Raw genomic sequence first — 22,324 nt, forward strand, 5'->3', positions numbered from 1 at the left:
TGTGTTGCAACAGGGACAGATGGAAAACATGCAGGATAGCGGCCCTCCAGGACTGGGATTGCCCACCCCTGTTCTAATGTCTGGTCCGCAGACCTGAGGGGCCGGGCAGGTGTGTAGGGGCGGATGAGCTCAGAGAGGTAAGGTGGCGCGAGTCAACAACGTCGTGATCATCTGCAGCCAGTGATGGCCAAGCGGGCAGGTCATAACTAATTGACATGTTGAGTCGGGCTGTGTCTTAACCTCTATGGCAGAGGCTCCGTCGAACCTCTGAGACCGATTCACCCAACCCCTAGGGTTGGATCGAACCCAGGTTAAGAACCACTGCACTGAATAGTCACAAATGCATCGACACGAGAGTGCTTACTGCCCATTACTACATTACTGGCAATACTTAAAGACGTGGTTTGTATTTAAAAAAGTAAGTATATCAACCCATTGGTGATATGGGCACCGTAATATGTCCTGATGACGCACGCACACACACACACCCATTGCACATAAATTGTAAAAAATTCTAACTTGTTTACACAATTATTTCAGGAATGGGAGCACACAGGCTTGTTTTTTGACTTATTAAAAAGGGCCACTCACTAATGTTGAACACAAGTCTGTTTGAGCAGTGTATGACCGGTAGATGGCGCCATTACGCCCAAAAAACTTGTGCCTCGTGTTCAATCTACTGTACAGTCAATACAATACAATACATCTTTATTTATATAGCGCTTTCACAACAGCTGCAGCTGTAACAAATCGCTTTACAGAACAGTTAACATAAAATAATATAACACAACACAACACGGACAGTGATGCAATCTTAACCACGTTTCCTGCATACGCTTTGTTGATTGTTTCGTACTTCATGTATCCATCCCCAGAGGCTGAAATGAAACGTCACCAAGGGCCAGGTTAAAAAAGTAAAAAAAAAAAATTTAAGCAAAGCAATCAGTCGGTAAATGCCACCACACGGTATGATATGTGGATTTACCCTAAACATTGCTGCCAAAATTAACCATTTAAAACAGCTGTATTTTACGTGAAAAAATAATACTGGGCTGCGCTTTCAATTGTATCCGTTTGCAAAATGAGCTGGGAAATAGAATGTGTGCTTTTGCAATGCATTGCAACCAGGGGCATATTTTGCACATCCTTTAGTGGAGCCGAGGACTAAATTGTTCCACTTTCCTGGGGTTATTATTCTCCCAAAAACAAAACACACGATTGTTTTATTGGTTATTTTGTAAAGTGTGCTGACACAACGCTGCATTCAAAGACAATTGGGAAATTCTAAAACACCCTCATCTCTATTGTAAGAGCGTTGACTCACATGAGTTGTTTTTTGTAAACAGTGGACAAAGACTTTCACTAAAGTCACTAAAGACGAAACATATTGTTGAAAGTTACGAATACACTTCTGCAGAAAGGCTGAATCTTCGCCTACCGGAAACACTCGAATGTAACAATGGACATTGCCCCCCACACACACACACACACACACACACACACACTCACGACGGTGAGTCCACGTCGGCTTCAAGTATCAATGTCAGGTGGGGTTTTGTTTCATTTGAACAACGGTAGTTGTGCACGCCTCTTCAAATTCCCACGTCAGTTTGGACGTTGTTCTTTTTTTTCTTTCGCAGTTGAGTTGCAAGTCAGCAGCAGCGGAAGACAAAGAAGAAGAAAAGAAAGGAAGAAAGTTGTCGCGCGGCTGCCGGCTGTCATGTCGGTTACTTGCTGAAAACACCGCCAGGGAAAAGGTCGGTTTCGCACTCTCATTTACCTTACACGATCCCCTGACAAAAAGGTGCTGCTTGCAGGATATTTTACGAATTGAAGCTTTTGGAAGTTTGTCACTTAGGACGAACCAGTTGACTATTTTTGGATGTTCAAGTAACTTGAGTGACATTCAGCTCAATGCTGACGGCCAACAATGTTGTCTTGTTGTAACTCTCTCCAAAGTTGTGTTGTTACGGAGCATCTTGATGCAATGATGGTCGGGTGATGGCAGAGCTCCACATTGACCAGTCCAACCTCCCCTGTGTGCAGGAAGGTTAGAAAATACACTCACACACACACACTCACACACACACTGATCCAGACCTTATTGCCATTTGCGCCAACGTGCGAAAAAAATCCTGAGTGAGTTTTGTGTTGAACTTGTTCGAAATGTTTGTGTTTTTGTGGCATAAATACTTTCTTGGCCCAACAACAAGCATTAGACAGTATAGTCCCAAATTTTCCTCGAAGAATAGAAGCTGAAAGTATTTGTCACACTGAATGGCCCAAGGTCCTGATACTTTTATCCAATTGTCAGTGCTTTTTTTGGGGGTTTTTTTGCGTATTTGTCAGCACCACTGAGTTTGAATTCAAGCACCTGGATTTTGCTTGTGCTTACTTGTGCCTTGTATTTCAAAAGGCTTCTCCAGTAATAGATTTTCAATATTAAGGAGTGTTCACCAAAAAGCTGTTGGTCATTCAACAGCTACGCCTAGCAACAACAACAACAACAACAAACTTGTAACTCCTCCCTGCCGGGCCACATCCTCCTGAGACACAGATAGCTAAAATGTAGAAGTGAATTCGCCTTTTGGATTAAAGATGAAAATCAACAAACAAGAGTCAAGCTTTGCTAAATGGCTGCGAAATGACACAAACTTTACAATGTGCTTTGGGGAAAAGTGATAAAATGGTTAAAAAAATTCTAGCTGACATTTTTCAGGAAGGTTTTTCTCACCATTCTATAACAAATTGAACTGACACTGAATTGTGGAGTTTTATTGAAAGTGTCTTTCTCTAAACTCCAACTCATACCTGGAACCAAAGTAAAACAGCCTAAACACAACCATGATTGAAGTGTGTGCAACATTTCCAGGCTGCCTCTTATTGACTCGTTTTTTGGAAATATGTAGGCCTGCATGTCTTTGGTATCGTGCTCGACCCCCGTCTGTTCACACAAAGGACACACTGTGTAGCGTTCACGCTTTATCGGGCAGTGCCTGTACGACAACATGGTGGTTGGAAACTCCTTGCAAAGATGATGAATTTATCCAGTCCTGCTGTTGTGGCACGTTGGTTGGCTCGGGGCTGTTTCCTCAAGAGATATGGGTGCCCTATGTCCCACTTTGCATCCTAGACAGCAGCGTTGCCTTTGTTTTCATGCTCAGTTCCTGTTTTTGGTCTCGTCTAGCTGCTCCTGATATAGCTCTCCATGTGCCGAGGCAACACAGCACCCTTTGGAATTCCCCTGTTAGCCCTCCATTCCTCATGTCCCTCTCGCTAACTAGTCAGCCAAGAACACCATGGACCCCCCCCCCCCATTTTTTTAACAGCCAGCTTGCCTGAACCAGTGCTTCTCACCGAGCCAGACAGATGACAATTCTAGACCGAGTTTTTGCTGAAGTACAGTACTGTACTCTACCAAAAGCAGCAGAACAGGCCAGTGAGGGGAGGGGTGGTTTGGAGGAGGGGGAGGCGTCTGTGTGCTGTGGCTGAAAAGAGAACCAATGTCCAAGTTCTTTGTTTGGTAGCTACAGTAGTGGTTGTTGCTGCTTTGCAAGTGCTTGGGAAGATGGAGGAAAACAACAATGGAGGTGGGCTGCTACCGCATGCCTCCTATGGTTGACGCCATAGGACTGACTCAAACAAAGCTTGATCAAGAAAACACACTTTGGCTAGAATTGCAGCACGTGTACGGTTTTTACTCTTGGAAATGAATGCCTCGTACAGTGTGCCTCCAAACCCGTTTGGTACGCAGTCTACTTGTCCCTCCCCCATCTGGCGAGTTGAACTGTCATGAGGGAAGAGTTTGGAAAAACAAGTTCACCTGCAATTCTGACACACCCTCGCAGCGCTTATGGGGAGGATGACTTCCATTTCCTTCCCTCCATTGCTGCTGTCTCGTCTCTGGATTTGCAGTCAACTGCGGCTATGTCTCACTGGACTGAAGCCAAGACCTAATCCCTGCTCACTGGCAGACTGGAAGCATACGGCCACTCGGAAATCCATTTAGTGGGCCGTCACTTATGGCCCACGACAGGTGTAAGTAAGAATGCATGTCTGCTTTGGAATGGGTTAACTCATTGAGGGCCAGCGGGGGTCATTTGTAGTGTCAACAGACATTTGTCCATGTCTCACTGTGGATCTCCCCACACGGTGTTTTCCAGTATGACGAATTCAAGCATGGATTTCCTTCATTTGAACTCAGAACAGCCTCAGAGGCGCTTCCACGTTTACAGCCCAAGTCTGACTCTCTTAACATTGACATCTTAACAGCTGCCTTATTGTGTGAGCAGGTTGGGTGCAGGAGCGCAGCAATGAAGCTGATAAATCACTTGGTGCGTTACTTTGGTGGGACTGCAACAAAGCCAGCTTAGTCTGTTGTGGTTGCTCTCTGAGCACAAAGCACCTTCAGGACTTGACTTTATTTGTAATGTGGCTTTTTATTGTCGAGCCAAACAGACAACAGATGGCTACTAGTTGTGAATGAACACAAATCAGAGCGTTGACAGCTAAACAATAACTGCCAAGGAGGTTTTTACATTTTTTTTTCTATGGATATGCTGTTGGAAACATTGTGTGCTGTAATATGCATTTTGGAGGAACTGTTGCATTTCTCTTGAGTGCGCTGAAGAGTGAACACCTGGGAACATAACTCCTACTCTGGCATCCCTTCACTGGCTCCCCATACATTATAGAGTTATTTTCAAGATCCTCTTATTTGTTTTCAAATCTCTAAATGACCTCGCGCCACCTTACCTCTCTGAACTCATCCGCCCCTACACACCTGCCCGGCGCCTCAGGTCTGCGGACCAGACATTATTAGAAGTACCAAGAACCAAACGGAGGCTCAGAGGGGATCGAGCCTTTTCTGTTGCTGCTCCCTCTCTCTGGAATGACCTCCCACTGAACATTCGGCAAGCCTCCTCGCTACCCATCACAAAACCCCGCCTCAAAACTCACTTGTATTCTTTAGCATTTGACTCAGCATGACTTAGTTATGTTCTTGGTTTTGATGTTCGGTGCTTTCTACCATCTTTATTACCGATTTGCTTTATTGTTTGTTGTATATGTTAAATTGCTCCATGTACAGCACTTTGTATGCAGCGATGGCTGTTTGAAAGTGCTCTATAAATACAGTTGAGTTGAGTTGAGAACAGAAATTTTAGCAGGCATATGGTTCAAAAATGATTTTCCAGCTGTCTATCTCGCTTGTTCAGATACCTAAAGGACATTTTCTTTGAGAATAAGTTCAGTGACATTGACTGCCAGCAACTAAAGTTAGTGCCTTGACAACTGTGGGCTTGCTCTTTTTCATGATGGAATGCATCACATATGATCAATGCATCGTGTGTGAGTAAATTGATGCCAGGGGTTGCTTTGATTTTCTTTCGTGTTCAGGAATGCGACTCTGTGTTTCTCTTTTGTCAACGTCTTTCACCTTCTGCCCGCATTTGTTCGTACGCTTCATTTGCTATTTGGAAATGCCCCCCCCCCTAACATTTCTGCTGTCTCGTTGTTTCAGTGTGCCAAAGTTTTGCTGTGTTGGAAGATGGTGTGTTGGCACACAATCTCCAGGAACAGGAAAGTAAGTAGAACATAAAGCTACTGTGTGACAGCTGAATATTGTGGCGGCCTGCCTCACTGAGTGTTTTCCGAGCCTTCTTCTCAACTTAAACTCATGCAAAGAGAAGAGAAAAAGACCTTCTTGAGCTACAAAAACAAGTTACAATTGTGCACATTTCTTTTGAAGAATACAGTGGTGTCTTGAGAAACGACTGATACTCCTTCCAGGTTTTTCAAGATCCGAGCTGTCCTTCGGCAAATGTTTTTTTTTTTTTTTGGTTCGGCTTCCGAGCAAATATTTCGAATTCAAGTGATGTATGTATGCTTCTGTTTCATGACTGTAAGCCCACTGTCTTAATGCTAACGCATAATGGGCAAAAGCCAAAGACGTGCTAACGAGTAACATAGGTGCTGCAATGATAAAATCCTTTCAGCAACGGCTATTTGAATACAAATGGTTGAGCAACACAACTAGACAGATGATGTACAATGCACTCGGGCATATACATGGGCACCTCTATATGCAGGGGATCGGGACCAGATCGGCTTGCGACAATCCGTGTGTAATTGACAGTCATAAATGTTTAAGGGAGAGGGAATGGAGAACTGAAATAGGCTACAGTGACGGCCTGGAAAAGCATATCATAAGAAGAATGCAACAGTCTGAAGTCAGTGGCTCACGGGCTTGATGCAGTTATTACAACCAAGGGTTATGCCACCCAATATGAAATGTTCTGCACTGTCAATTAATTTACTTGCAGCATGCTGTCCCAAACAAGGATGAAACTATCCTGATGATTTTAGCCATTCATTTGTGCGCAAAATATATCCATAAAAGTGGCCCAATCACTGCAAGAGATGAAACACATTTCGAAACACATACAGATAATTGGCAAATATTTCATGTTCTTCACTAAATATTTACAAAGACAAGTGCTCATAGACATGAAATGATGAAACAAAACACACCTTTTGCCTCTTCGGAGGGGCAGCCAGTGTAAAATTATCATTTGGTATGACTCCATAACAAACTCTGGCCGTACTTAAGGTGTCAAATACATTTTTTTGTGTGCCACGCTAAACAGGAAATGACCATTTGAAATGCAAATTTCAAAATAAAATCAAATCACTCCTGCTGTGACAAGATTATGGTTATTGACATTACTATTTTTGCTCACTTGCGAAGCTCTTTACAGAGTTTTTTAACACTTTAGATGTAAATGCCAGGAAATAAAAGCTGGACTTCTCAACTTTTGTCTCATCTTCCTCTTTCGATCTGAAACCCGAATATCTTTGGTATACAACAAAAACAAAGGAATTGACTTTGCCATTCCAATACTTTTGCAGCAGACGATAAATATAATTTCTTTAAGCCGCAAATAAGTGTTTTCCTTGAAAAATAGGGTTTGCCCAAAATAGCACAAAATAAGGCAAAAGCAGTCAATTTTCTTTGCATTCTGCTTAATTGTGTCATGAGTGTATGTTTCCATAAAGTAAGATGCTGAAGTGTTATTTTTCTCATTAAATTCACATTACAGTTTTAAGTATGAAGATGCAAAATCAAATGCTGGCTATTTTGAGCCTTGGTCTGTCAGATCGCGATCCGAGGGTTTCTTCTTTGGAGCATTCTTGTGTTGCCTCCTCTTAAGTTTGAACGCTCTGTCCCCCTTCCATGCGTTTCCCAAGTCGAGCAGTACTACACCACCAACATTCAGAAGAACCAGCTGATGCAGAGTGACATCCGTGTAGCCAAGCAGCTCCAGGATGAGGAGGAGGAGCAGCGGGCCCAGCACAGAGCCCTGCTGAGGCAAGAATCCCGACAACTGTAAGTGGCCCACTGCTCAGCCGTTATCAACACGTCCTGCCTGTGCTTTCTCACAATACAATTTGATTGATTAATAGGTTGCTCTATGTTACACGTTGTCTTCACAGGTTAACAAAAATTGACTTTCTTCTTTTGTTGCTGTCTTGCAGAGAGGAGCAGGACTTGGAGTATGCTCGTGTCATCCAGGAGGAGATCCGGAGGCGGGCCGAGGAGGCCTGGAGGAGGGAACGGGACGACGAGGTGAGCGCACATCTTCAAATCTCCTCAGATGACTTTTCATCTTCGCGCATATCTAGATGTACTGTGCTGTTCTTACGAGCAAGACACGGCGTACACACGATCCGAGCGGATAAAGACAATGCGCGAACGCTGACCGAAAACAAGAAATTGAATCACTTGTCTGGATAGAAGCCATTTGCAGATTCAGTCACTCTGGGACCTGAAAATATGATGGACAAGGACTCACAAAATGGTATCCTCATATGGAGGAGGCAGAAAGGCACCAAAACTTTGTTGATACGACTCTGTCTTCTTCACGAAATGGACCAGAGCAAATCTTGCCATTGACACGGGAAAAAAAAGGGTTGCAACTGATGCAGAGAGGCAACCAGATGGTAACCATCAGTCACCCTGTTCCGCTTTGCACTTACTGTAGAAGTCCGACCCCTTCCAAAACATTGCTGTTGCCTTTGCACATGGCAATGCACATCTCAACAATTCCCACATGTTGCACTTGCAAAAAAACAAACAAAAAAAAACAAAAAAACAAAAAACAAAACAAAAAGAATGGCTGAATAGTTTTAAGGAAAAGAACAAAGTGGGTAAAAGCTCTCGGTCTGGCCCAGTGGAGCGTTTTGCATTGTGTGGCTGCACCAGCATCACATTTTCCTTTAGCCTGCCCTTTCCTTTTTGAGAAGTCTGCCTTAGCCGAATTTATAAACGTCCCTTGTTGCAAGATGTGAGGTCAAAGAGGCGTTGGCGGGGACTGTCATTCATCGCCACGAAGGAGGTGCTGTGTGTGTTGAGGTCTCTGTGCTTGGTTGTAATTTTTAGCTCAACTGCAAGTTCGGAACTCATGGCTAACTGTGGGGACAGTAAATGTAAATAGCTAGTCTTGAGTCGATGTTTGTATCAAATAATGAACTATGAATGCATCTACTTTCTTGAACAGGCATCCGATTTGACGTGTTTATTGAATCTCTTCCTCCCTGTAGTTCGCGCCTTTAATTAAGGAACAGATGGCGTCAGGCTATGTCGGATAACACGCCAAATCCCTGTGGCATTCCACGCTTAACCTGACGTGACAAACTACTAATTGTCTGCTGATATTGACAAAGCTGCTGTCACACATTTTTATTGTGTAGCAAAATCTTAGCTTGTAGTAGTTGTGATGTATGTATCATTCAGATGCTGCTCACATTGAGCAGGTCACGCAGAGAATCTGTTGAGGCCCTCCAAGCATTATCTCGTGTCTCAGAAGGATAGACATTCCCCAGCGACAAGGTGCTACTTGCACTGAAATGGCCTGTTGAGGAGTGGCCGATGAAGCTGATGACAACGCGTATCTCGTGTCGTTCTTCCCTGTTTTCATACGGCGTAAGATGCAAACAAGTAACTTGCTTTCAATGTGACATCTACATCCAATTTGGTCTTCAGTAACACGTCAGGACATCAGTAAGCGCATGTATTATATCCTTAATGAACCATTCAGCCTAAACAAGATGTGCAAATTGGGTTGCTGTAGTCAGGAGCTCCAAGAATATGTCCAGAGGCATGGTGCCCACAAAACAAAACCAGCAGGAGTTTAATGAGCACTTAAAATCTTGCTCATAAAGTTCCAGTTAGTCAGTCCCCTGCGTGTTCTGGGATTCCTTTCACATTGTTCGTGTTATGTTGCCACCTGCTGGTTGTCAAGGGCACCGAAAGACAGCCCAACATTTTGCCATCAGAACAATCAGCTGTAAGCCTCCCTAATTACTCATTCGGGGTTTGTGTACAAGCTAATGTGTGCGGATGTGTGTGTGTCTAAAGGAAATGGCTAAACAGATGCAGGAGGAAGAAGAGCAGATGATGTGGAGAGCCAGGGAAGAAGAGGAGCACCGCCAAGGTAGACTTTCCATTGTTTTGCCATCACATTGCTTTTTTTACAACCACAGTGGGCCTGATGTATTACTGTTTCATTGACTTCTATCTTTTTTTGGGGTGGGAGGGGGTGGGGGGATAGTGTTCGCTGTCATTGATCTGTGTTTCTTATTGTGGATGGAATTGAACTGCAAATGAGATTTTTTTTTCTTCGAATGCAGCTCTATTGAATTAATAAGGCAGGTGGTTGATGGAAGTTTATGGGAGCGAGGCCTCGGGTGGAGACTTACCCGACCGATTTAATCCACCCCTCCCAGGGGTCAGGCCCATGGTGCCCACGGGCATCAGGTAGCACCGAAGGACCCCATGAGTAGCCGGCAGGCCTGTCTGACAAAGGTTACCAGCAATGGGACATTGCATTTTTCTAGGAATGGTGTTCAAGGGATGCTTTTGTGAATGGAAACCCTGGCAGAGACCTTTAGAAATAAAATGTTGCTCATTGATATGTCCTATAATTATCGAGAGAAATTATTCTGTTAGTGTTTTGAGGCCAGCAGAAAAGGCCTTGTGGTACCAGTATGGTTTCAGTTTGATTGTACAGTGTACAAACTAAATGAAGAAATAAGAATAGTCACATTCCAATGAAGGCATTTTACAGTTGCTTTTAAAGCAACACCAACAAATTTTATGTAGAGGTCACGCTCTCTCTGTGTTTCCTTCAATAAGTTGCATGCTGACACTGACGGTCCATTGCTATTCATTTTGAACTACCGCTAGCATGGCAGTACATTACCATTGTAAAAAAATCTGAAAACATTTAATAGCTCATCATGAAGCGCTCTGCTCTAATACCCGCTAACAGCTTCACGCACCCCCCTTGCTTTTGTGATTGCATGTTTGGCATAAATAAAGGCTGCTCCAGCGGTTCTGCACCGCCATCACCAAAGCAGCATGCACTCAACAGACACCATCCAGGTGAGGCACGGTACTCCCCTACTACCGCTAGGTGGCAGTATTCTAACACTCCCAACCCTCCAGGTTACTATACGCCTCCTCCACCTTACTACCCTGGCAGAGAAGGCCACGAGCATCCCCGTGGGCAACTCAGGAGGGAATTACAAGAGTCATTGCATGCAGACTCAGTTTTCTTTGAACAGAGACCAAATAAAAGCCAAAACACAGCGCCTCTCAATCGCAGGTCATCATTACGTTTGCCTCGAGAGAGAGACTACAGGACTCTCGCCACTCCCAGCAGCATCGTGGAGGAGCCTGAATACTGGGGACAGTATTGTGACAGTGGTGATCAAGAGAAGAGGACGGCACGGGACTGGGAGCAGGAAATGAACCGCCAAGTAGAAAATGGGACATGGACGATGTGCGGCAGTCAGAATGGAGCCTCAGGATCAGCGCAGGCCGGAGAACGGCGGTGCAGTCGTAGCGAATCCGTTCGCATTCCTGATCGTCCGAGACACGGCAGCGACTTATCCAGGACGTGGAGTTACCGAGACGGCGCCGATAAACGTGTCCGCTTCGCAGCCGACGCCGGCAGGTCCAGTGTGCGGCCGGACACGAGCATGCAGGTGTGGGAGATGCTCGGCCAAGTCCTCCGAGAGCGGGGTGTTCCTGTGAGCTTGGGAGGAAGCGGGGCACCGCTGAAAATAGGTCGTCAAAGCCCAGAAAGCCAGGCGCTTCACAGGACTGACATCCCCTGCAGCGACTCCCGACCGCATCGGCCAGCCTTCCAAAGAGCTGCCTCCGCCAGGCACAGTTTCCACGGCGACATTAGGGAAAGAAGGAGATTATCTCACCGGGAGAACAGTGAGCGAGATTACACAGGATCTGAAGACTGTCACCAGAACACTGTGGTGCACTCCGGAGAGCGTTCTCAGATCAGTGGCGTAGGCTGGCATCTGTCAAACGGGCAGAGGCAAGGCAGTCGAAGATGGACGCGCCAAGACGGGGGGAGCGCCGCATGCGAGGACGCGGTGGAGAGGTCTGCTGGCAGGCATCGGCACGAGACCGTCGACGAACGCTTCAATTCGGAGGAGGAGCGAGAGAGGGGAGCAGAGCGGCGCCCTCAGAGAAGCCTCAGCGGCTGGCTCAGGAGGAGACGCTTGGCAGCAGGTATCGTAACCGGCAGAGCCTCAGCTAAGTGCGACCTGCAAGAGGAGCACTCCGATGCTATTTCAGATCTCAGTTTAATTCTGCCTCATCTTCTCCAGTCGTCATCATGGACCAACTTTGGCTCTGGTAGTGCTTTAGGGTTTCCCAGCTCAACACGACGACGGTTTCCGCTTTCGTTTCTGCAGCCTAATCTTCAGCGTGTGTTTCACTTTCTAATTACTTCTTCCTCAGTCTCGATTTAGCCAGAGGAAATGGAAACTTGACATCCTCACGTTATTTGCTGGGTTCCTTCTTCGATGGCCTTTTGCTCTGCTTTAGCACATGTGTGATTGATTACTCATTTTCATGCTTGGATTTTATCTCAGACCTTTGAATTGCTTTGGGATTCTTAATGTCTGACATTGTAAACTCTTTAGGTGCATCGCTGCCCCTGAAGACGAGGCAGACGAGCCTGGACTTGGGTGACCTGCAGCAGGTCCTACATGATGAGGAGCTGGCCCGCAAGCTACAAGAGCAAGAGAACACGTTGTTGGCGAGGGTATGGGACTACTCTTCTTAAAGACCCTGTCAGAGATTTGATTCTAAATCCATCATGCATGTTCAAAACTTGCTGGAAACAAGTACAAAGACTGAGAACTGGGTAGTCCTCACTTGTGGAAAGCATTGTGATTTTTTTTTTTGTGGGGGGGTGGGGGCGCCTGGGCTAAAACTGCACCGCATTACGCACTCGACCCATTACAGTGCGCACAGCTTCTGGAAGCCTGTTAGCTTGCGAGCTAGCTGGTGGCTAGCACCTTTCAGCGGGTTGTGAAATGCCGTGCATCGACTCCATGGATTATATTCCAACCACCTGAAGCGCATATGTAGTTCAAGCATGTTGGAATATGTAGGCAGAAGGAAGATGCTGGACAAAATAATACCTGTCGTGGTAGTCATTAGACTGATCATTGTTAGGCGGGGCTTGGTTTTGGCCCATTCGGCGATATAATCGGTCATTTTTTGGCAAGATTGTGAAAAGCATTGTTCTCTTCAGATTTATGAGACATTAATTTTTAATTTACAGGGACTTGAACATTCTCTTGAGCATAATTTCTTTTGTCAGACCTCACAACCCCAGCCGTGTAATCCTCACCCCGAGGGAGACTTCCGTGTCGCACAGGTGGCCCAGGATGAGGTACGACGTGGCGACACGTGCCATTGTTGCCACTTTCGCTTTTTCTATTGTATCGCATTCCTAACTTGAGAGACATCGTTTCCCTCTAGGAAATCGCTCGCTATATGCAAAAGCAAGAAATCAAGTCAAAACGTCTGTCGCGAGAGTTGGAAGGACCGGCGTCGTGGCGGGAGCAACGAGCCATGATGAGTCATCACGACCGGAGACTGGCACGAGACAGACAGGTTGACGACATCTTGCGTGTTCGTTGGGAAATGTTTGCTGTTGATTCTTGATTTGCGTGCGTGTGTGTGTGTGTGATCTCTCTCACATAGTGAAACGGAGAAATGAGATATGAACTTTCACGGCAGTGAATGACTTCTTGTCTCCTGTCCCTTTGTCAGGCACCAAGAGAGAGGCTGGACTCGGAGGGGCTTCCCTACCCCAATGAGGACTGCTCTCCAGAGAACCAGCCGCCCAGCCCCGTCGCCATACTCACGTACTTGCCTCAGCACAAACATGTCCTGTCTCCGTTTTGATACCCTGCCATCCGCTGACCTGCTCGTGTTGCCTTTCCAGACAATCCCAGCAGGTCAGGAACATTGTGGAGGAACTGGACCCAACCTTCCAGGCCAAGAGCCAAGGAGCAGACATCCTCCAAATGGGCCAAAGCGGTAGAGTAAATCGTAGATAGCAGAGGAATGCTTGCTTTTGCATTCTTGCAAACAATGGTTGGGCACTCACCTCCTTTTCCTCCAACGCAGACAGCCCCGGTCAGTTACTTCCCAACTCGCACAACTTTCTCGTGGAGCCCACCTTCATCCCGCCCATTAAGCGTCAAAAGGACAAAGCTGGATGCACGAAATCCAAAGAGAAGAAGGAAAACTGTAAGCAACAATAATAACATTATAGGTCGAAGTGGACTTTTTTTGGTTTCTCTTTTACACTAATTATGACACGCACTTGTTTTCTAAACATGATTAGAACCTCATCAGCACTTTAGACCAGAAAGGTTGCCAGTCAATATATTCTATATTGTTTCTCCAAGCATTGAAATGGAATTGTTCAAGGTTATTCTGCCATCCATTCTAGTCTTTTTGGGTTTGTTTTTTTTTTTAACTGTAGATCATCGCTGTCCAACAAAAAGCATGTAGGGTTGTTGTGCCTTGAGATATGAGTTAACCCTCGGAAGTCATAACATTTGCATCCATTGAAATGAATGGTAATTCTTCAATTAAATGCTCCTCCTTTTGGTTTGCCCGCCTTGGCTACGTGGAGGTGGAATAAGACAGCCGGATATCGTGTTAAGTGAGGCATAATTATGACTTCCACCAGAGTTCCAGACAGGTCTTACCTCATCAGCCGCCAATTATACTGCAGCCTAGAAATCATGTGGCATTCATTAGAACGTCTCAACTCTGAGCTGAGTTCGTCAGTTGGCACTAATATTTGTCATCGTATGGAGAGGATGTGACTGTGAGTGAGGTTGGATTATCTGCCTACATGCCGTGTGCTCTTGCGTAAAGGGGCTCAAGCCTAAAGTGTAGTTGTCTTTGTTTTAAGTTGAGTTTGTCAGTTAGTCACACTAAAGAGCTCAAAGAATTGTTCACTCTTTGCCAAAGTGACGCATTTTGTAAAGGGGGTTGAGTTGAGTTCATCGCCTCCATAAAGCGCTCGTATCTCATGTCCACACTCGCAAGTCGAAGCCAAAAACGGTTGATTAATGGATGGCTTGTGTCTCAAGCAACTTGTAAATCAGGTCACTCATGTCTCAAGGGACATCCAAACTTTGTGGGGATTTTTTTTTTTTGTAGCTAAAAAGCACAATTGTTTTGTCTTGTTATATTAAAAATTGCAACTGCATGCTTTTGTCCTTTGTCTATTATTTTATAAAATATTTGAATACAACAGCACACCTGGATTTTTTTCAATTTGTGGCGGGAGTTAGTTTTCTGTACTCTATTTTTACCTTCAATAAAGGAAGTAAAACCTGTTGTCTTTCGTTGGCCTCATTGGTAACCATAGCGTATGGGAACGCTGTACTCATACTTGACAATCACACACTGTCACTTCTTTGCATGTACACATGATGGCCATTCATTTGGATGAATGTCTCTGCTCAAAATAAGAAGTTAGTGTCAAGAACCTTGTCCTGCGAGCCACTTCCACTTTTCGAGCAGTCCGAACAGCAAGCGAGTGAGGCATGCACTTGTACTGTGCACGGCAAACAAACCATTTCAGGTGCTGGCACCTGTTAAAAAAAAAAAAGACTAATGGATGGCTAAGCTGGATGAAACATTGGAATGAAAAAGGCTCAAAAATACATCGACCTGAATGTGAGATGTGCTTGAAGTTTGAATGCGTTCTTCATAGTCACATTTTGACAGCTTGCCTTGAGTGGTCAGGCCCACTGTTGAAAGACAACACAAGTCTATGCGCTGTGGTCTTGTACAGGTTTCAACCCTTTAGGAAGGTGTTTCACTCTAAAACTTGACTCTAAACCTGGACCATTAAAAAAATACTCAATTAAAGGAATACTTTATTTTCTCAATCTCATGACACACCAAAGTAAAAGATGAATTCTGTAAATGTCAAACATACGTTGATAGAATGCCATACAGTATGTGTAAGAGTTCGATTTTGTGACCCACGCGGGACATTTTGTGAATGTTCCATTTCTGCTTAAAATAAAAAATACAAATACATTCATGCAACGCTAAGATACGTTGACTAAAAGAAAATTCCCCTTGCTGTGATGTTGCAGCTCTGTGCCCACTCAAATGCCAGTCGACAATTTAAGTACAGGATGATGTCATGGGGGCTGGGGGGGTTTCCGTATTTTGTCTGACCCGTTCAGCAGTGATGTGTGTCACATTTTCCTGGAGGCGTTAAAAACAAGCGCAGCATTTACAATAAATCTAAATGATCTACCACCATTTAAACGCAATCTCCAACCTTCCATCCATCCTTGTAGCCCGCTTTATCCTGATGAGAATCTCAGAAAAACTGAAGATAAAGATCCCCACAATGAGCTTGGAGGCAATCCCATTGAATGTTTGACTTGTGGGCATGCGAGCGAGCGAGTCCCAGCTTGCACCTGGAGTCTTGCACAAAATATGGTTCCCAAAACACCAACCCACACACGCAGTTACTGTATTAAACACATTGAAATGCGGAACAAAGGGCACTAAGAAGCCCTATTTCCTGTATCCTTTTATACTGTATCAGGTTCATCAAATGCGCCAAGGCAGCGGTTCACAACCGCAGAATGGTTCCGCTTTGCTCAAGGCAAACAAAGAACAGACGTCACACAAAGGCAGGCCATTCATCTGTTGATTGGGTGTGCTGCCTTCAACTTGAATGTAATTGGGAAGATGCGTGAGAGACTTTGAGCTTCCCCCAGGATTCCCCTTCCTCCCCTATTTTTTTGCATCCTGGACTCAGGCCGTGCCACCACCGCTTGCTTGCCGGTCTGACTGACTGAAATGTTCCACCCACAAAGCAATAAAAGGACAGAGCACATACTGTACAACAAAGATGGGACACTGTACACAAAGTTTGTTTTCTTCCGTCAAGTGGAGAAATGTCATTTCAGTCACACCACAAGTTGGTCCCGGGATGTTTTGGAGGCTAAAGACTCCGAGCTGCTGCCCTGCTCTTCCTGGGCTTCATGAAAACTGCATTCGATTGCTATTAATGTCCTGGGATCATCTGAAGAAGGTAAAAAGGCATCAATCAAACATTGCATTGATATGGACGAATATCTGTGCCATATGAGTTTGTATTTGAATGTCTGAATTTCAATTTCAAGCCGATTTCCTTTTTTTTCCCTCTCATTGTAAAAAATGAGGGGAGTTTCCATGAACTCTGCACGGTAAGATGGAATCTGCTTACCAGTCAACCACCGTCCCACCCAACCATGTCCATCATAGTTTCCTTAATATTTGTCATCATACATTTCTCAGTGCATCTATAAAAAAAAAAAAAATCCAACCTTCAAGCACAAAGTATTTGATAACAATCAACTCACTTAAAATGATGTTATTCGGGCACTGCGTTTGGCCTGCCCGTCATTCCAAATCCACAAAAAAAAAAAAAAGTCACAGTACAAGATAAGCACAACTAAGCCACGTCTGCCATCTAGAGGTGAATGGTGGTCATACAACTGAAAACTATATAGTGGAACCCCACTAATTTGCAGAGCTTTGGAAGTCCAAATGCCGAAAATTCACGGATAATTTTGAGTGTGATGAATTGAAGTGAGGCTACATCCAAATCTTGCTGGCACAAATGCAAACTCCCCATTGGACTTCAAATTCAAGCTCAGATGGCACAGAATCACGTCTCTCTGTTTACATCGACTTTCGTACAGTTCAGCATCATACCTGTGCTTACCACCGGAGTGATTTGGACTTTTTCCTTCTTTCTTCTCATGCGGCAGAACACGGCAACGATAAGCGCGATGCTCAAGGCCAACAGGCACACGCTGGGCAACACAGACCAGACCAGCGGCCACACAAAGTCGCTGCCGTTGGATTCTGAAAGTCACAAGTGGCTGTGAATGACGCCAAAGACAAAAAGTTACAGTTGCGTGACGTGCAGGACGGACGTGACGTCATACCGGCTCGTTTCAGAGTGCTGCGTGAAACATTGATGCACTTTATGTCGGTGAAGGCATCGCCCCTGGCCGCAATCATTTCGTGTGGCTTGGCGCACCTCGGAAAAACAGATTTCAAGCATGCGGTGAGGTGAATCGAGCAGCAAACGATGGTTGCCATTGATATGCATCTCACTTGATACTCCAGGGTTTACACTTCTGATGCATTTGGTCATTGAAGGTCCCATTGGGACATGTTCTGCAAGAACCTGGCCAGGTGCAAAGGGCCGACTTTGGAAATCAGCCACAACAGTAAATGTGCTTGTGTGAAATCAGTTGTCAGCTTACGTTTCTCAGTGGGCTCCTCGCCTTTGCCGCACTTTTTGCGACAGAAGGAGCAGCGCTCGTCGCCACACATCAGGCCTTCCTTACATCCGCACTGTGTGTCGGTCGCGGCTGTACATTTCTTCACCAGAACTTGGGCCCCTGCGAGGCCCAGCACATTTTCTGTTGAAGGCTTGCACTGAAACCGTGCTGTGGGAAAAAAAAAAAAAAAAAAAAAAAACTGACCTTCACACTGAGTGCACCTGGAGCACTTGTAGTCTTTGGGCTTCTGTGTGTAGGTTCCGTTCTCACACGGAATGCAAAGAGTATCAGGGATGGCGCCGCAGTTCGAGACCAGCCGGTTGCCTGCACAAAAGTTTTGTCATTAAATCGTTTCTGGGCCACCGTCTGCATTTTTATTTATTTATTTATTTTGCTCGACAGCCGAGCTTTCACCGTAGCGTAGGCATGGCAAACTCCCGACGCAAGATGATAACGTGGTCCCCGGCCGGGCCTTGCGTTTGATACCTACCTTCTGACATTTTTTAATCGTGACTTTTTCACCACATGGTAGTAGTTCACAATGAGTCTTTGTCCACACAGAGTTTGACTGCACAGCAATAAGCTCGAGCCAGAAGAAAAAGCGTGCCGAAAAGGTGGAGAATGTCCAAAGTTTGAGATGCCAAGAGGGCATTCTGCCTGTACAGCAGTGTTTCACAAGCAGGGCTCGCTACGTGAAAGCACAGTGGCTTCATGGAAACATTTAGTTCCCAAATCCCTCACCAATCACAATAGCCGCGTGTCAACTCGTGTCTTATTCAAGCTCGGATAACTGATGAAAGTCAAACTGCTACAGGGGCTTGGTCTCTGAATGTTGTTCTTGTTCGGGGTTTGCTTCCTACTGAAGTTTACATGCCTGTTCAAAGGGGACCCATGCAGAGAAGCTCAGTTGTATTATTATTATTTTTTTGTAAATGATATAGGAATTATCTATAACAAGGGTGGGTTTATTATTTATTTTGATCCCTTTTTTAAATGTATGGGCAAAAATAATCATCTGCACCTCGCATGCACATTGTATTGCCATTACATGTTGAAATTGGTCGAGGACAGAGTCACATTTTTTGACCCTCTAATTTAGAGGTGTGCTGAAACATTTTGGAGTACAATTGCCACCCACGGCCACAAGGCCGGGAGTAAATGTTCAGAAAGCAAAATGTCTTTACTCAGAGTGCATGAGAGTCATCAGTGTAAACTTTGGGTTACTGAAGTATGTTCTCATCAAATAAAATGTGATTTTAATTGTTTGGAGTACAATGAATACACTACTTTGAGTACAATTTTACTCTCTTGAAAGTGTAAACTTTACTCTGTAAAACTGGGACCAAATATAATTAATCTTTTTCAGACAACAGGTTTCCTCGATTAGACTAAAACGAAATTGACTGTGTGTGCATTGAAGGAAGATTTTGATATTGCACTCCTGAGGCTCTTGGCGGCTTCATTAAGAGTTCTTTCGAAGGTTGATCGTTACAGACTGTGTAACATCCATGACAGAGGTTCTTCGACGACACTAGCAGATCATGTCGATGATGCTTCAAAATCTATCGTTCCCACTGACGGTCTCCCTGATGATGTGAATATCATTTGTTGCTACAGGCAGCAAACAATATCAACGAAAACGTTGCAGGAAAAAAAAAAGGTCCTCAAATGAGCACTGAATATACAGCAATCGTTTTGGTTCTCATAATGGTTGGTTGGTTCTTAATAAACCTAATAAGAATGAGTACGAAAAAATTCTGGGTAGTAGGGTATGTAGAAACTGTATTGTTTGAGTGTCTCATGACATAACAAATGGCTTTCCAAGATTGCGGGTTAAATGTCACGTGATGAAATGGTTCTTTTGTTTGTTTGTTTTACCCCGGGATACATTCCAACGCTGGCTGCGAGGCAAGCCTGATATGTGTGCGTGGAAAGTGTTCGCTCAGGTCACGGATTGAATTCGAAGATGCCTCCTGATGGAGTCACGAAGCATCCCTGAAAAGCTTTCAACTCACCCGGGTGACATTCCTCACAGCAAACTTCGTGCGGTCGTAGTGTGCTGCTCTTCCATGTCTTGCAGCCACGACTGATCTGCTCCAGCCTGCTCAGGGAGCCCCCAACCGGCAGCAGCAGCAGCAGCAGCAGCTCATGCTTGAAGTGTTCCCATCTGTACTGTCTAATGTACTATACTCTGACACTACTTTTTTGGGGGCACCTATAACGCAACCACCATTAGGGAATGGGAATTTTGAGTGCTTGTCCGAGCTCTACTGTTTTTGGTCTCGTTTTTTTGTCAAATAAATGTCCCCCCCAAAAGCTACTTGTTTTGCAGAGTCGTAGTGTGCTGCTCTTCCATGTCTTGCAGCGACTGCTGATCTGCTCCAGCCTCAGCAGGCCCCCCACCGCCGGCAGCAGCAGCAGCAGCAGCAGCGAGAAAAGGGGGAGGGGGAGGGGGCCCACCAGCACAGCCATGCAGCAAAGTAGCCGGGGCGGTATCGTGAGCTGACAAAACTGCCGTCTGTGCCTCTCGGCTGTGGTGGTGCTCCTGTTAGTGGTGGTGGGAAAGCCCAACGTGTTATATGCATCCCCTTCGGGTTTTTTTTGTTTTTAATCCTCCTATCAGGGGCGGGACTTTTAGTGACTTCTGGAGGGTGTCAAGTGGCTGTCGAAAGTCACACTTATTTACATTTCATTTGAATTGCTGCCCTGATACGGGAGAACCTTTCTCTCGGACCCAATAATAAAAACAACCTAAGTGCCATTGGAGGTCTTAGGTTTTATTTTCTTCCTGAAAAAAACAAAAACAAAACTTAAATGTCAACAGTCATTTTCAAATCAATTTATCACTTTTAAAATCCATCCATGCATGATCTGGATTGGTTATCCTCACGATCAGGGTGAAAGTCAGATTTTATTCCGTGGGGTTTTTTTTCAATTACGAAAATAACTCTATTGTATTGGGCTTTCACTTAAAAAAACATCGGAATAAAAACAAAATTAAACCGAATGTAAAGAATTAATCCGTTTGTGCACCAAGATGAATTCATTGCGGCGCCTTCTGCCTGTGCATGACTTGGCCACCGGGTGGCAAAATCAAGCAGTCGCGCAAACAAACGAAGAAGAACAGTTTTACCTAACTCATCCAAGTGATAAGGTCATCTGCAGTTTTAGTCGTTCTTCACATGATCAATAGTTTATGGTTGTGAGCAGCGGTGTCGATGTGTTGCTCCACCTTTTGTGTTCAAATAATACCACATTTTAACTTGCCCCCGCCTCGATTACTCGATATTGTTTTGTCATTTTGTTGAGAGACAAAACAAGTAGTCTGTGTTCGGAGGTTGGCAGGTGCGTCAAAGAGAAGAATAGTGCCTGTTTGTGATTGCATAGGACCGCACTTGGATACCGTGATTATTAGTCGCAGCCATCCTGGGTGGAATTCAACAGTCACCTTGCATGCAAGTGCTTTATCAAATTGTATGTCCCATTTTTCTCAAGGCGCTTGTCCTCTCTCTTGTCTAGTACAGGCTTGGCATTTTGCCCCTCAAAGCTAGCCGGAACATTTTCAGGGCAAGCCACATCAGCGCTGGAGTCGACAATCCAGCTTTGCTTTTCACACAAAACTGAGCAAAGTCAACACTGTGTGATTGCTGCGGATTCAGACGGGGACCATGTCAATGACCTGGCTGGACATTATTCCTTACCACGGCCTTTGTTTAGGCTCTGCTATAGGTGAAGGAAGGGACTCTTGAATTGGCCAATTTCACTTAAGTTTGATTCTTGCCCATTCAGTGTCTGTGCCGTCTACACATAGTATGTACTGTAGCTCCACGGCCTTGGTTTTAATATTCAATAGCTGTTGTTGAGGAGAACACATTGCAGCAATAAATCAATAGTAATGACTGAGTTAGAATTTTGGGCCGCTCTTGCTGACCAAGTTGTCATACTGTAAAACCTGTCGACTTCTTGCCTTTTTCTAGAAGCATGACAAGCAGAGCACTGACAACTAGCCATTCGCCCTTTGGAATGTCGCGTTCCAGCGTCATCTCGTGTCCGACCATTTCAAAATATTGTAATAATTCCTGCTTTCAAGATCCTTTCAATTTTGGGCCACCAGACACTGTAATTACAAACACGCTTTGAAAGTACTAAATTGCCCGAAAAGAAAACTGAAAGCACCTGAAAAATGATCCCGCCATCCATCCATTCAATTCGTTGTGGTGTTGGGAGATTAGAAAATTTCCCACACAGATAATGTGTCATGAGCCCACAGAGTGACTCAGCTCCTTTGCACTCTGCTTTGGTTTTGGGTAATTAAGCCTTCAACCTTGTGTTTTCCTTATTCTGTGAGCCTTAAAATTCCTCTACGTTTTCGTTGCTGTTTCAACTTGCCTGGATGGCACCTGACAACATTTTCAAATAAACTACCGGTAACTCACTATTGCCACACATCCACTTTCCAGACACTACAGTGGATGAAATTCAAGTCATTCATTTGGATTTGATTTGTTGACAGTGTCAGTGTGCCACAGGTGAGGTGTAAAGGATTTCAAATGTTACTCATATTAAATACATAAAATGTGATGGAACCAAATTTAGCCTGAGTCACAATCATGCA

At 44.8% G+C, this 22,324-nt stretch overlaps 2 protein-coding genes across 6 annotated transcripts; one reads left to right on the forward strand and one right to left on the reverse strand.

Moving 5' to 3' along the window:
- Nucleotides 1–1,488: 1,488 nt before the first annotated feature.
- ccdc187 (coiled-coil domain containing 187) lies at nt 1,489–14,740 on the forward strand. Of its 5 annotated transcripts, none has more exons than XM_019865112.1 (13): nt 1,489–1,757; nt 1,960–2,050; nt 5,522–5,584; nt 7,249–7,387; nt 7,537–7,627; nt 9,419–9,494; nt 10,382–11,593; nt 12,010–12,131; nt 12,696–12,767; nt 12,857–12,991; nt 13,151–13,245; nt 13,326–13,420; nt 13,511–14,740. In XM_019865112.1, the coding sequence occupies exons 2-13, from the start codon at nt 2,002–2,004 to the stop codon at nt 13,645–13,647; spliced, it is 2,286 nt and encodes a 761-aa protein (XP_019720671.1). In that variant the 5' UTR covers nt 1,489–1,757; nt 1,960–2,001; the 3' UTR covers nt 13,648–14,740. The 5 variants fall into 5 exon arrangements, with proteins under 5 accessions (XP_019720671.1, XP_019720672.1, XP_019720675.1 ...); XM_019865113.1 differs by having other exon boundaries at nt 1,489–1,754; nt 1,954–2,050; XM_019865116.1 differs by lacking the exon at nt 10,382–11,593 and having other exon boundaries at nt 1,492–1,757.
- A 525-nt stretch (nt 14,741–15,265) lies between these two features.
- Nucleotides 15,266–21,752, reverse strand: LOC109512934 (tumor necrosis factor receptor superfamily member 5-like). The gene is made up of 9 exons (XM_019865044.1): nt 21,654–21,752; nt 20,141–20,254; nt 19,725–19,854; nt 17,914–18,033; nt 17,692–17,829; nt 17,540–17,612; nt 17,368–17,462; nt 17,132–17,284; nt 15,266–16,457 (listed from the first exon to the last, which is right to left on the reverse strand). The coding sequence occupies exons 1-9, from the start codon at nt 21,750–21,752 to the stop codon at nt 16,342–16,344; spliced, it is 1,038 nt and encodes a 345-aa protein (XP_019720603.1). The 3' UTR covers nt 15,266–16,341.
- Between the last annotated feature and the right edge of the window lie 572 nt (nt 21,753–22,324).

Source organism: Hippocampus comes, unplaced genomic scaffold (assembly GCF_001891065.2).
Source record: "Hippocampus comes isolate QL1 unplaced genomic scaffold, H_comes_QL1_v1.1 scaffold124, whole genome shotgun sequence".
Lineage (NCBI taxonomy): Eukaryota > Metazoa > Chordata > Actinopteri > Syngnathiformes > Syngnathidae > Hippocampus > Hippocampus comes.

Bases quoted from the DNA above. Each gene is read 5' to 3' on its own strand.
- ccdc187 (XM_019865112.1), top strand. From the start codon at position 2,002: ATGGCAGAGCTCCACATTGACCAGTCCAACCTCCCCTGTGTGCAGGAA. The intron at 12,768-12,856 runs GTACGACGTGGC...GTTTCCCTCTAG, and splicing joins CACAGGTGGCCCAGGATGAG to GAAATCGCTCGCTATATGCA. The intron at 13,421-13,510 runs GTAGAGTAAATC...CCTCCAACGCAG, and splicing joins CCTCCAAATGGGCCAAAGCG to ACAGCCCCGGTCAGTTACTT.
- LOC109512934 (XM_019865044.1), bottom strand. From the start codon at position 21,752: ATGACGCTGGAACGCGACATTCCAAAGGGCGAATGGCTAGTTGTCAGT. The intron at 18,034-19,724 runs GTGAGTTGAAAG...ACTTTTGTGCAG, and splicing joins CTGTGAGGAATGTCACCCGG to GCAACCGGCTGGTCTCGAAC. The intron at 16,458-17,131 runs GTATGATGCTGA...TACCTTCTTCAG, and splicing joins CACTCCGGTGGTAAGCACAG to ATGATCCCAGGACATTAATA.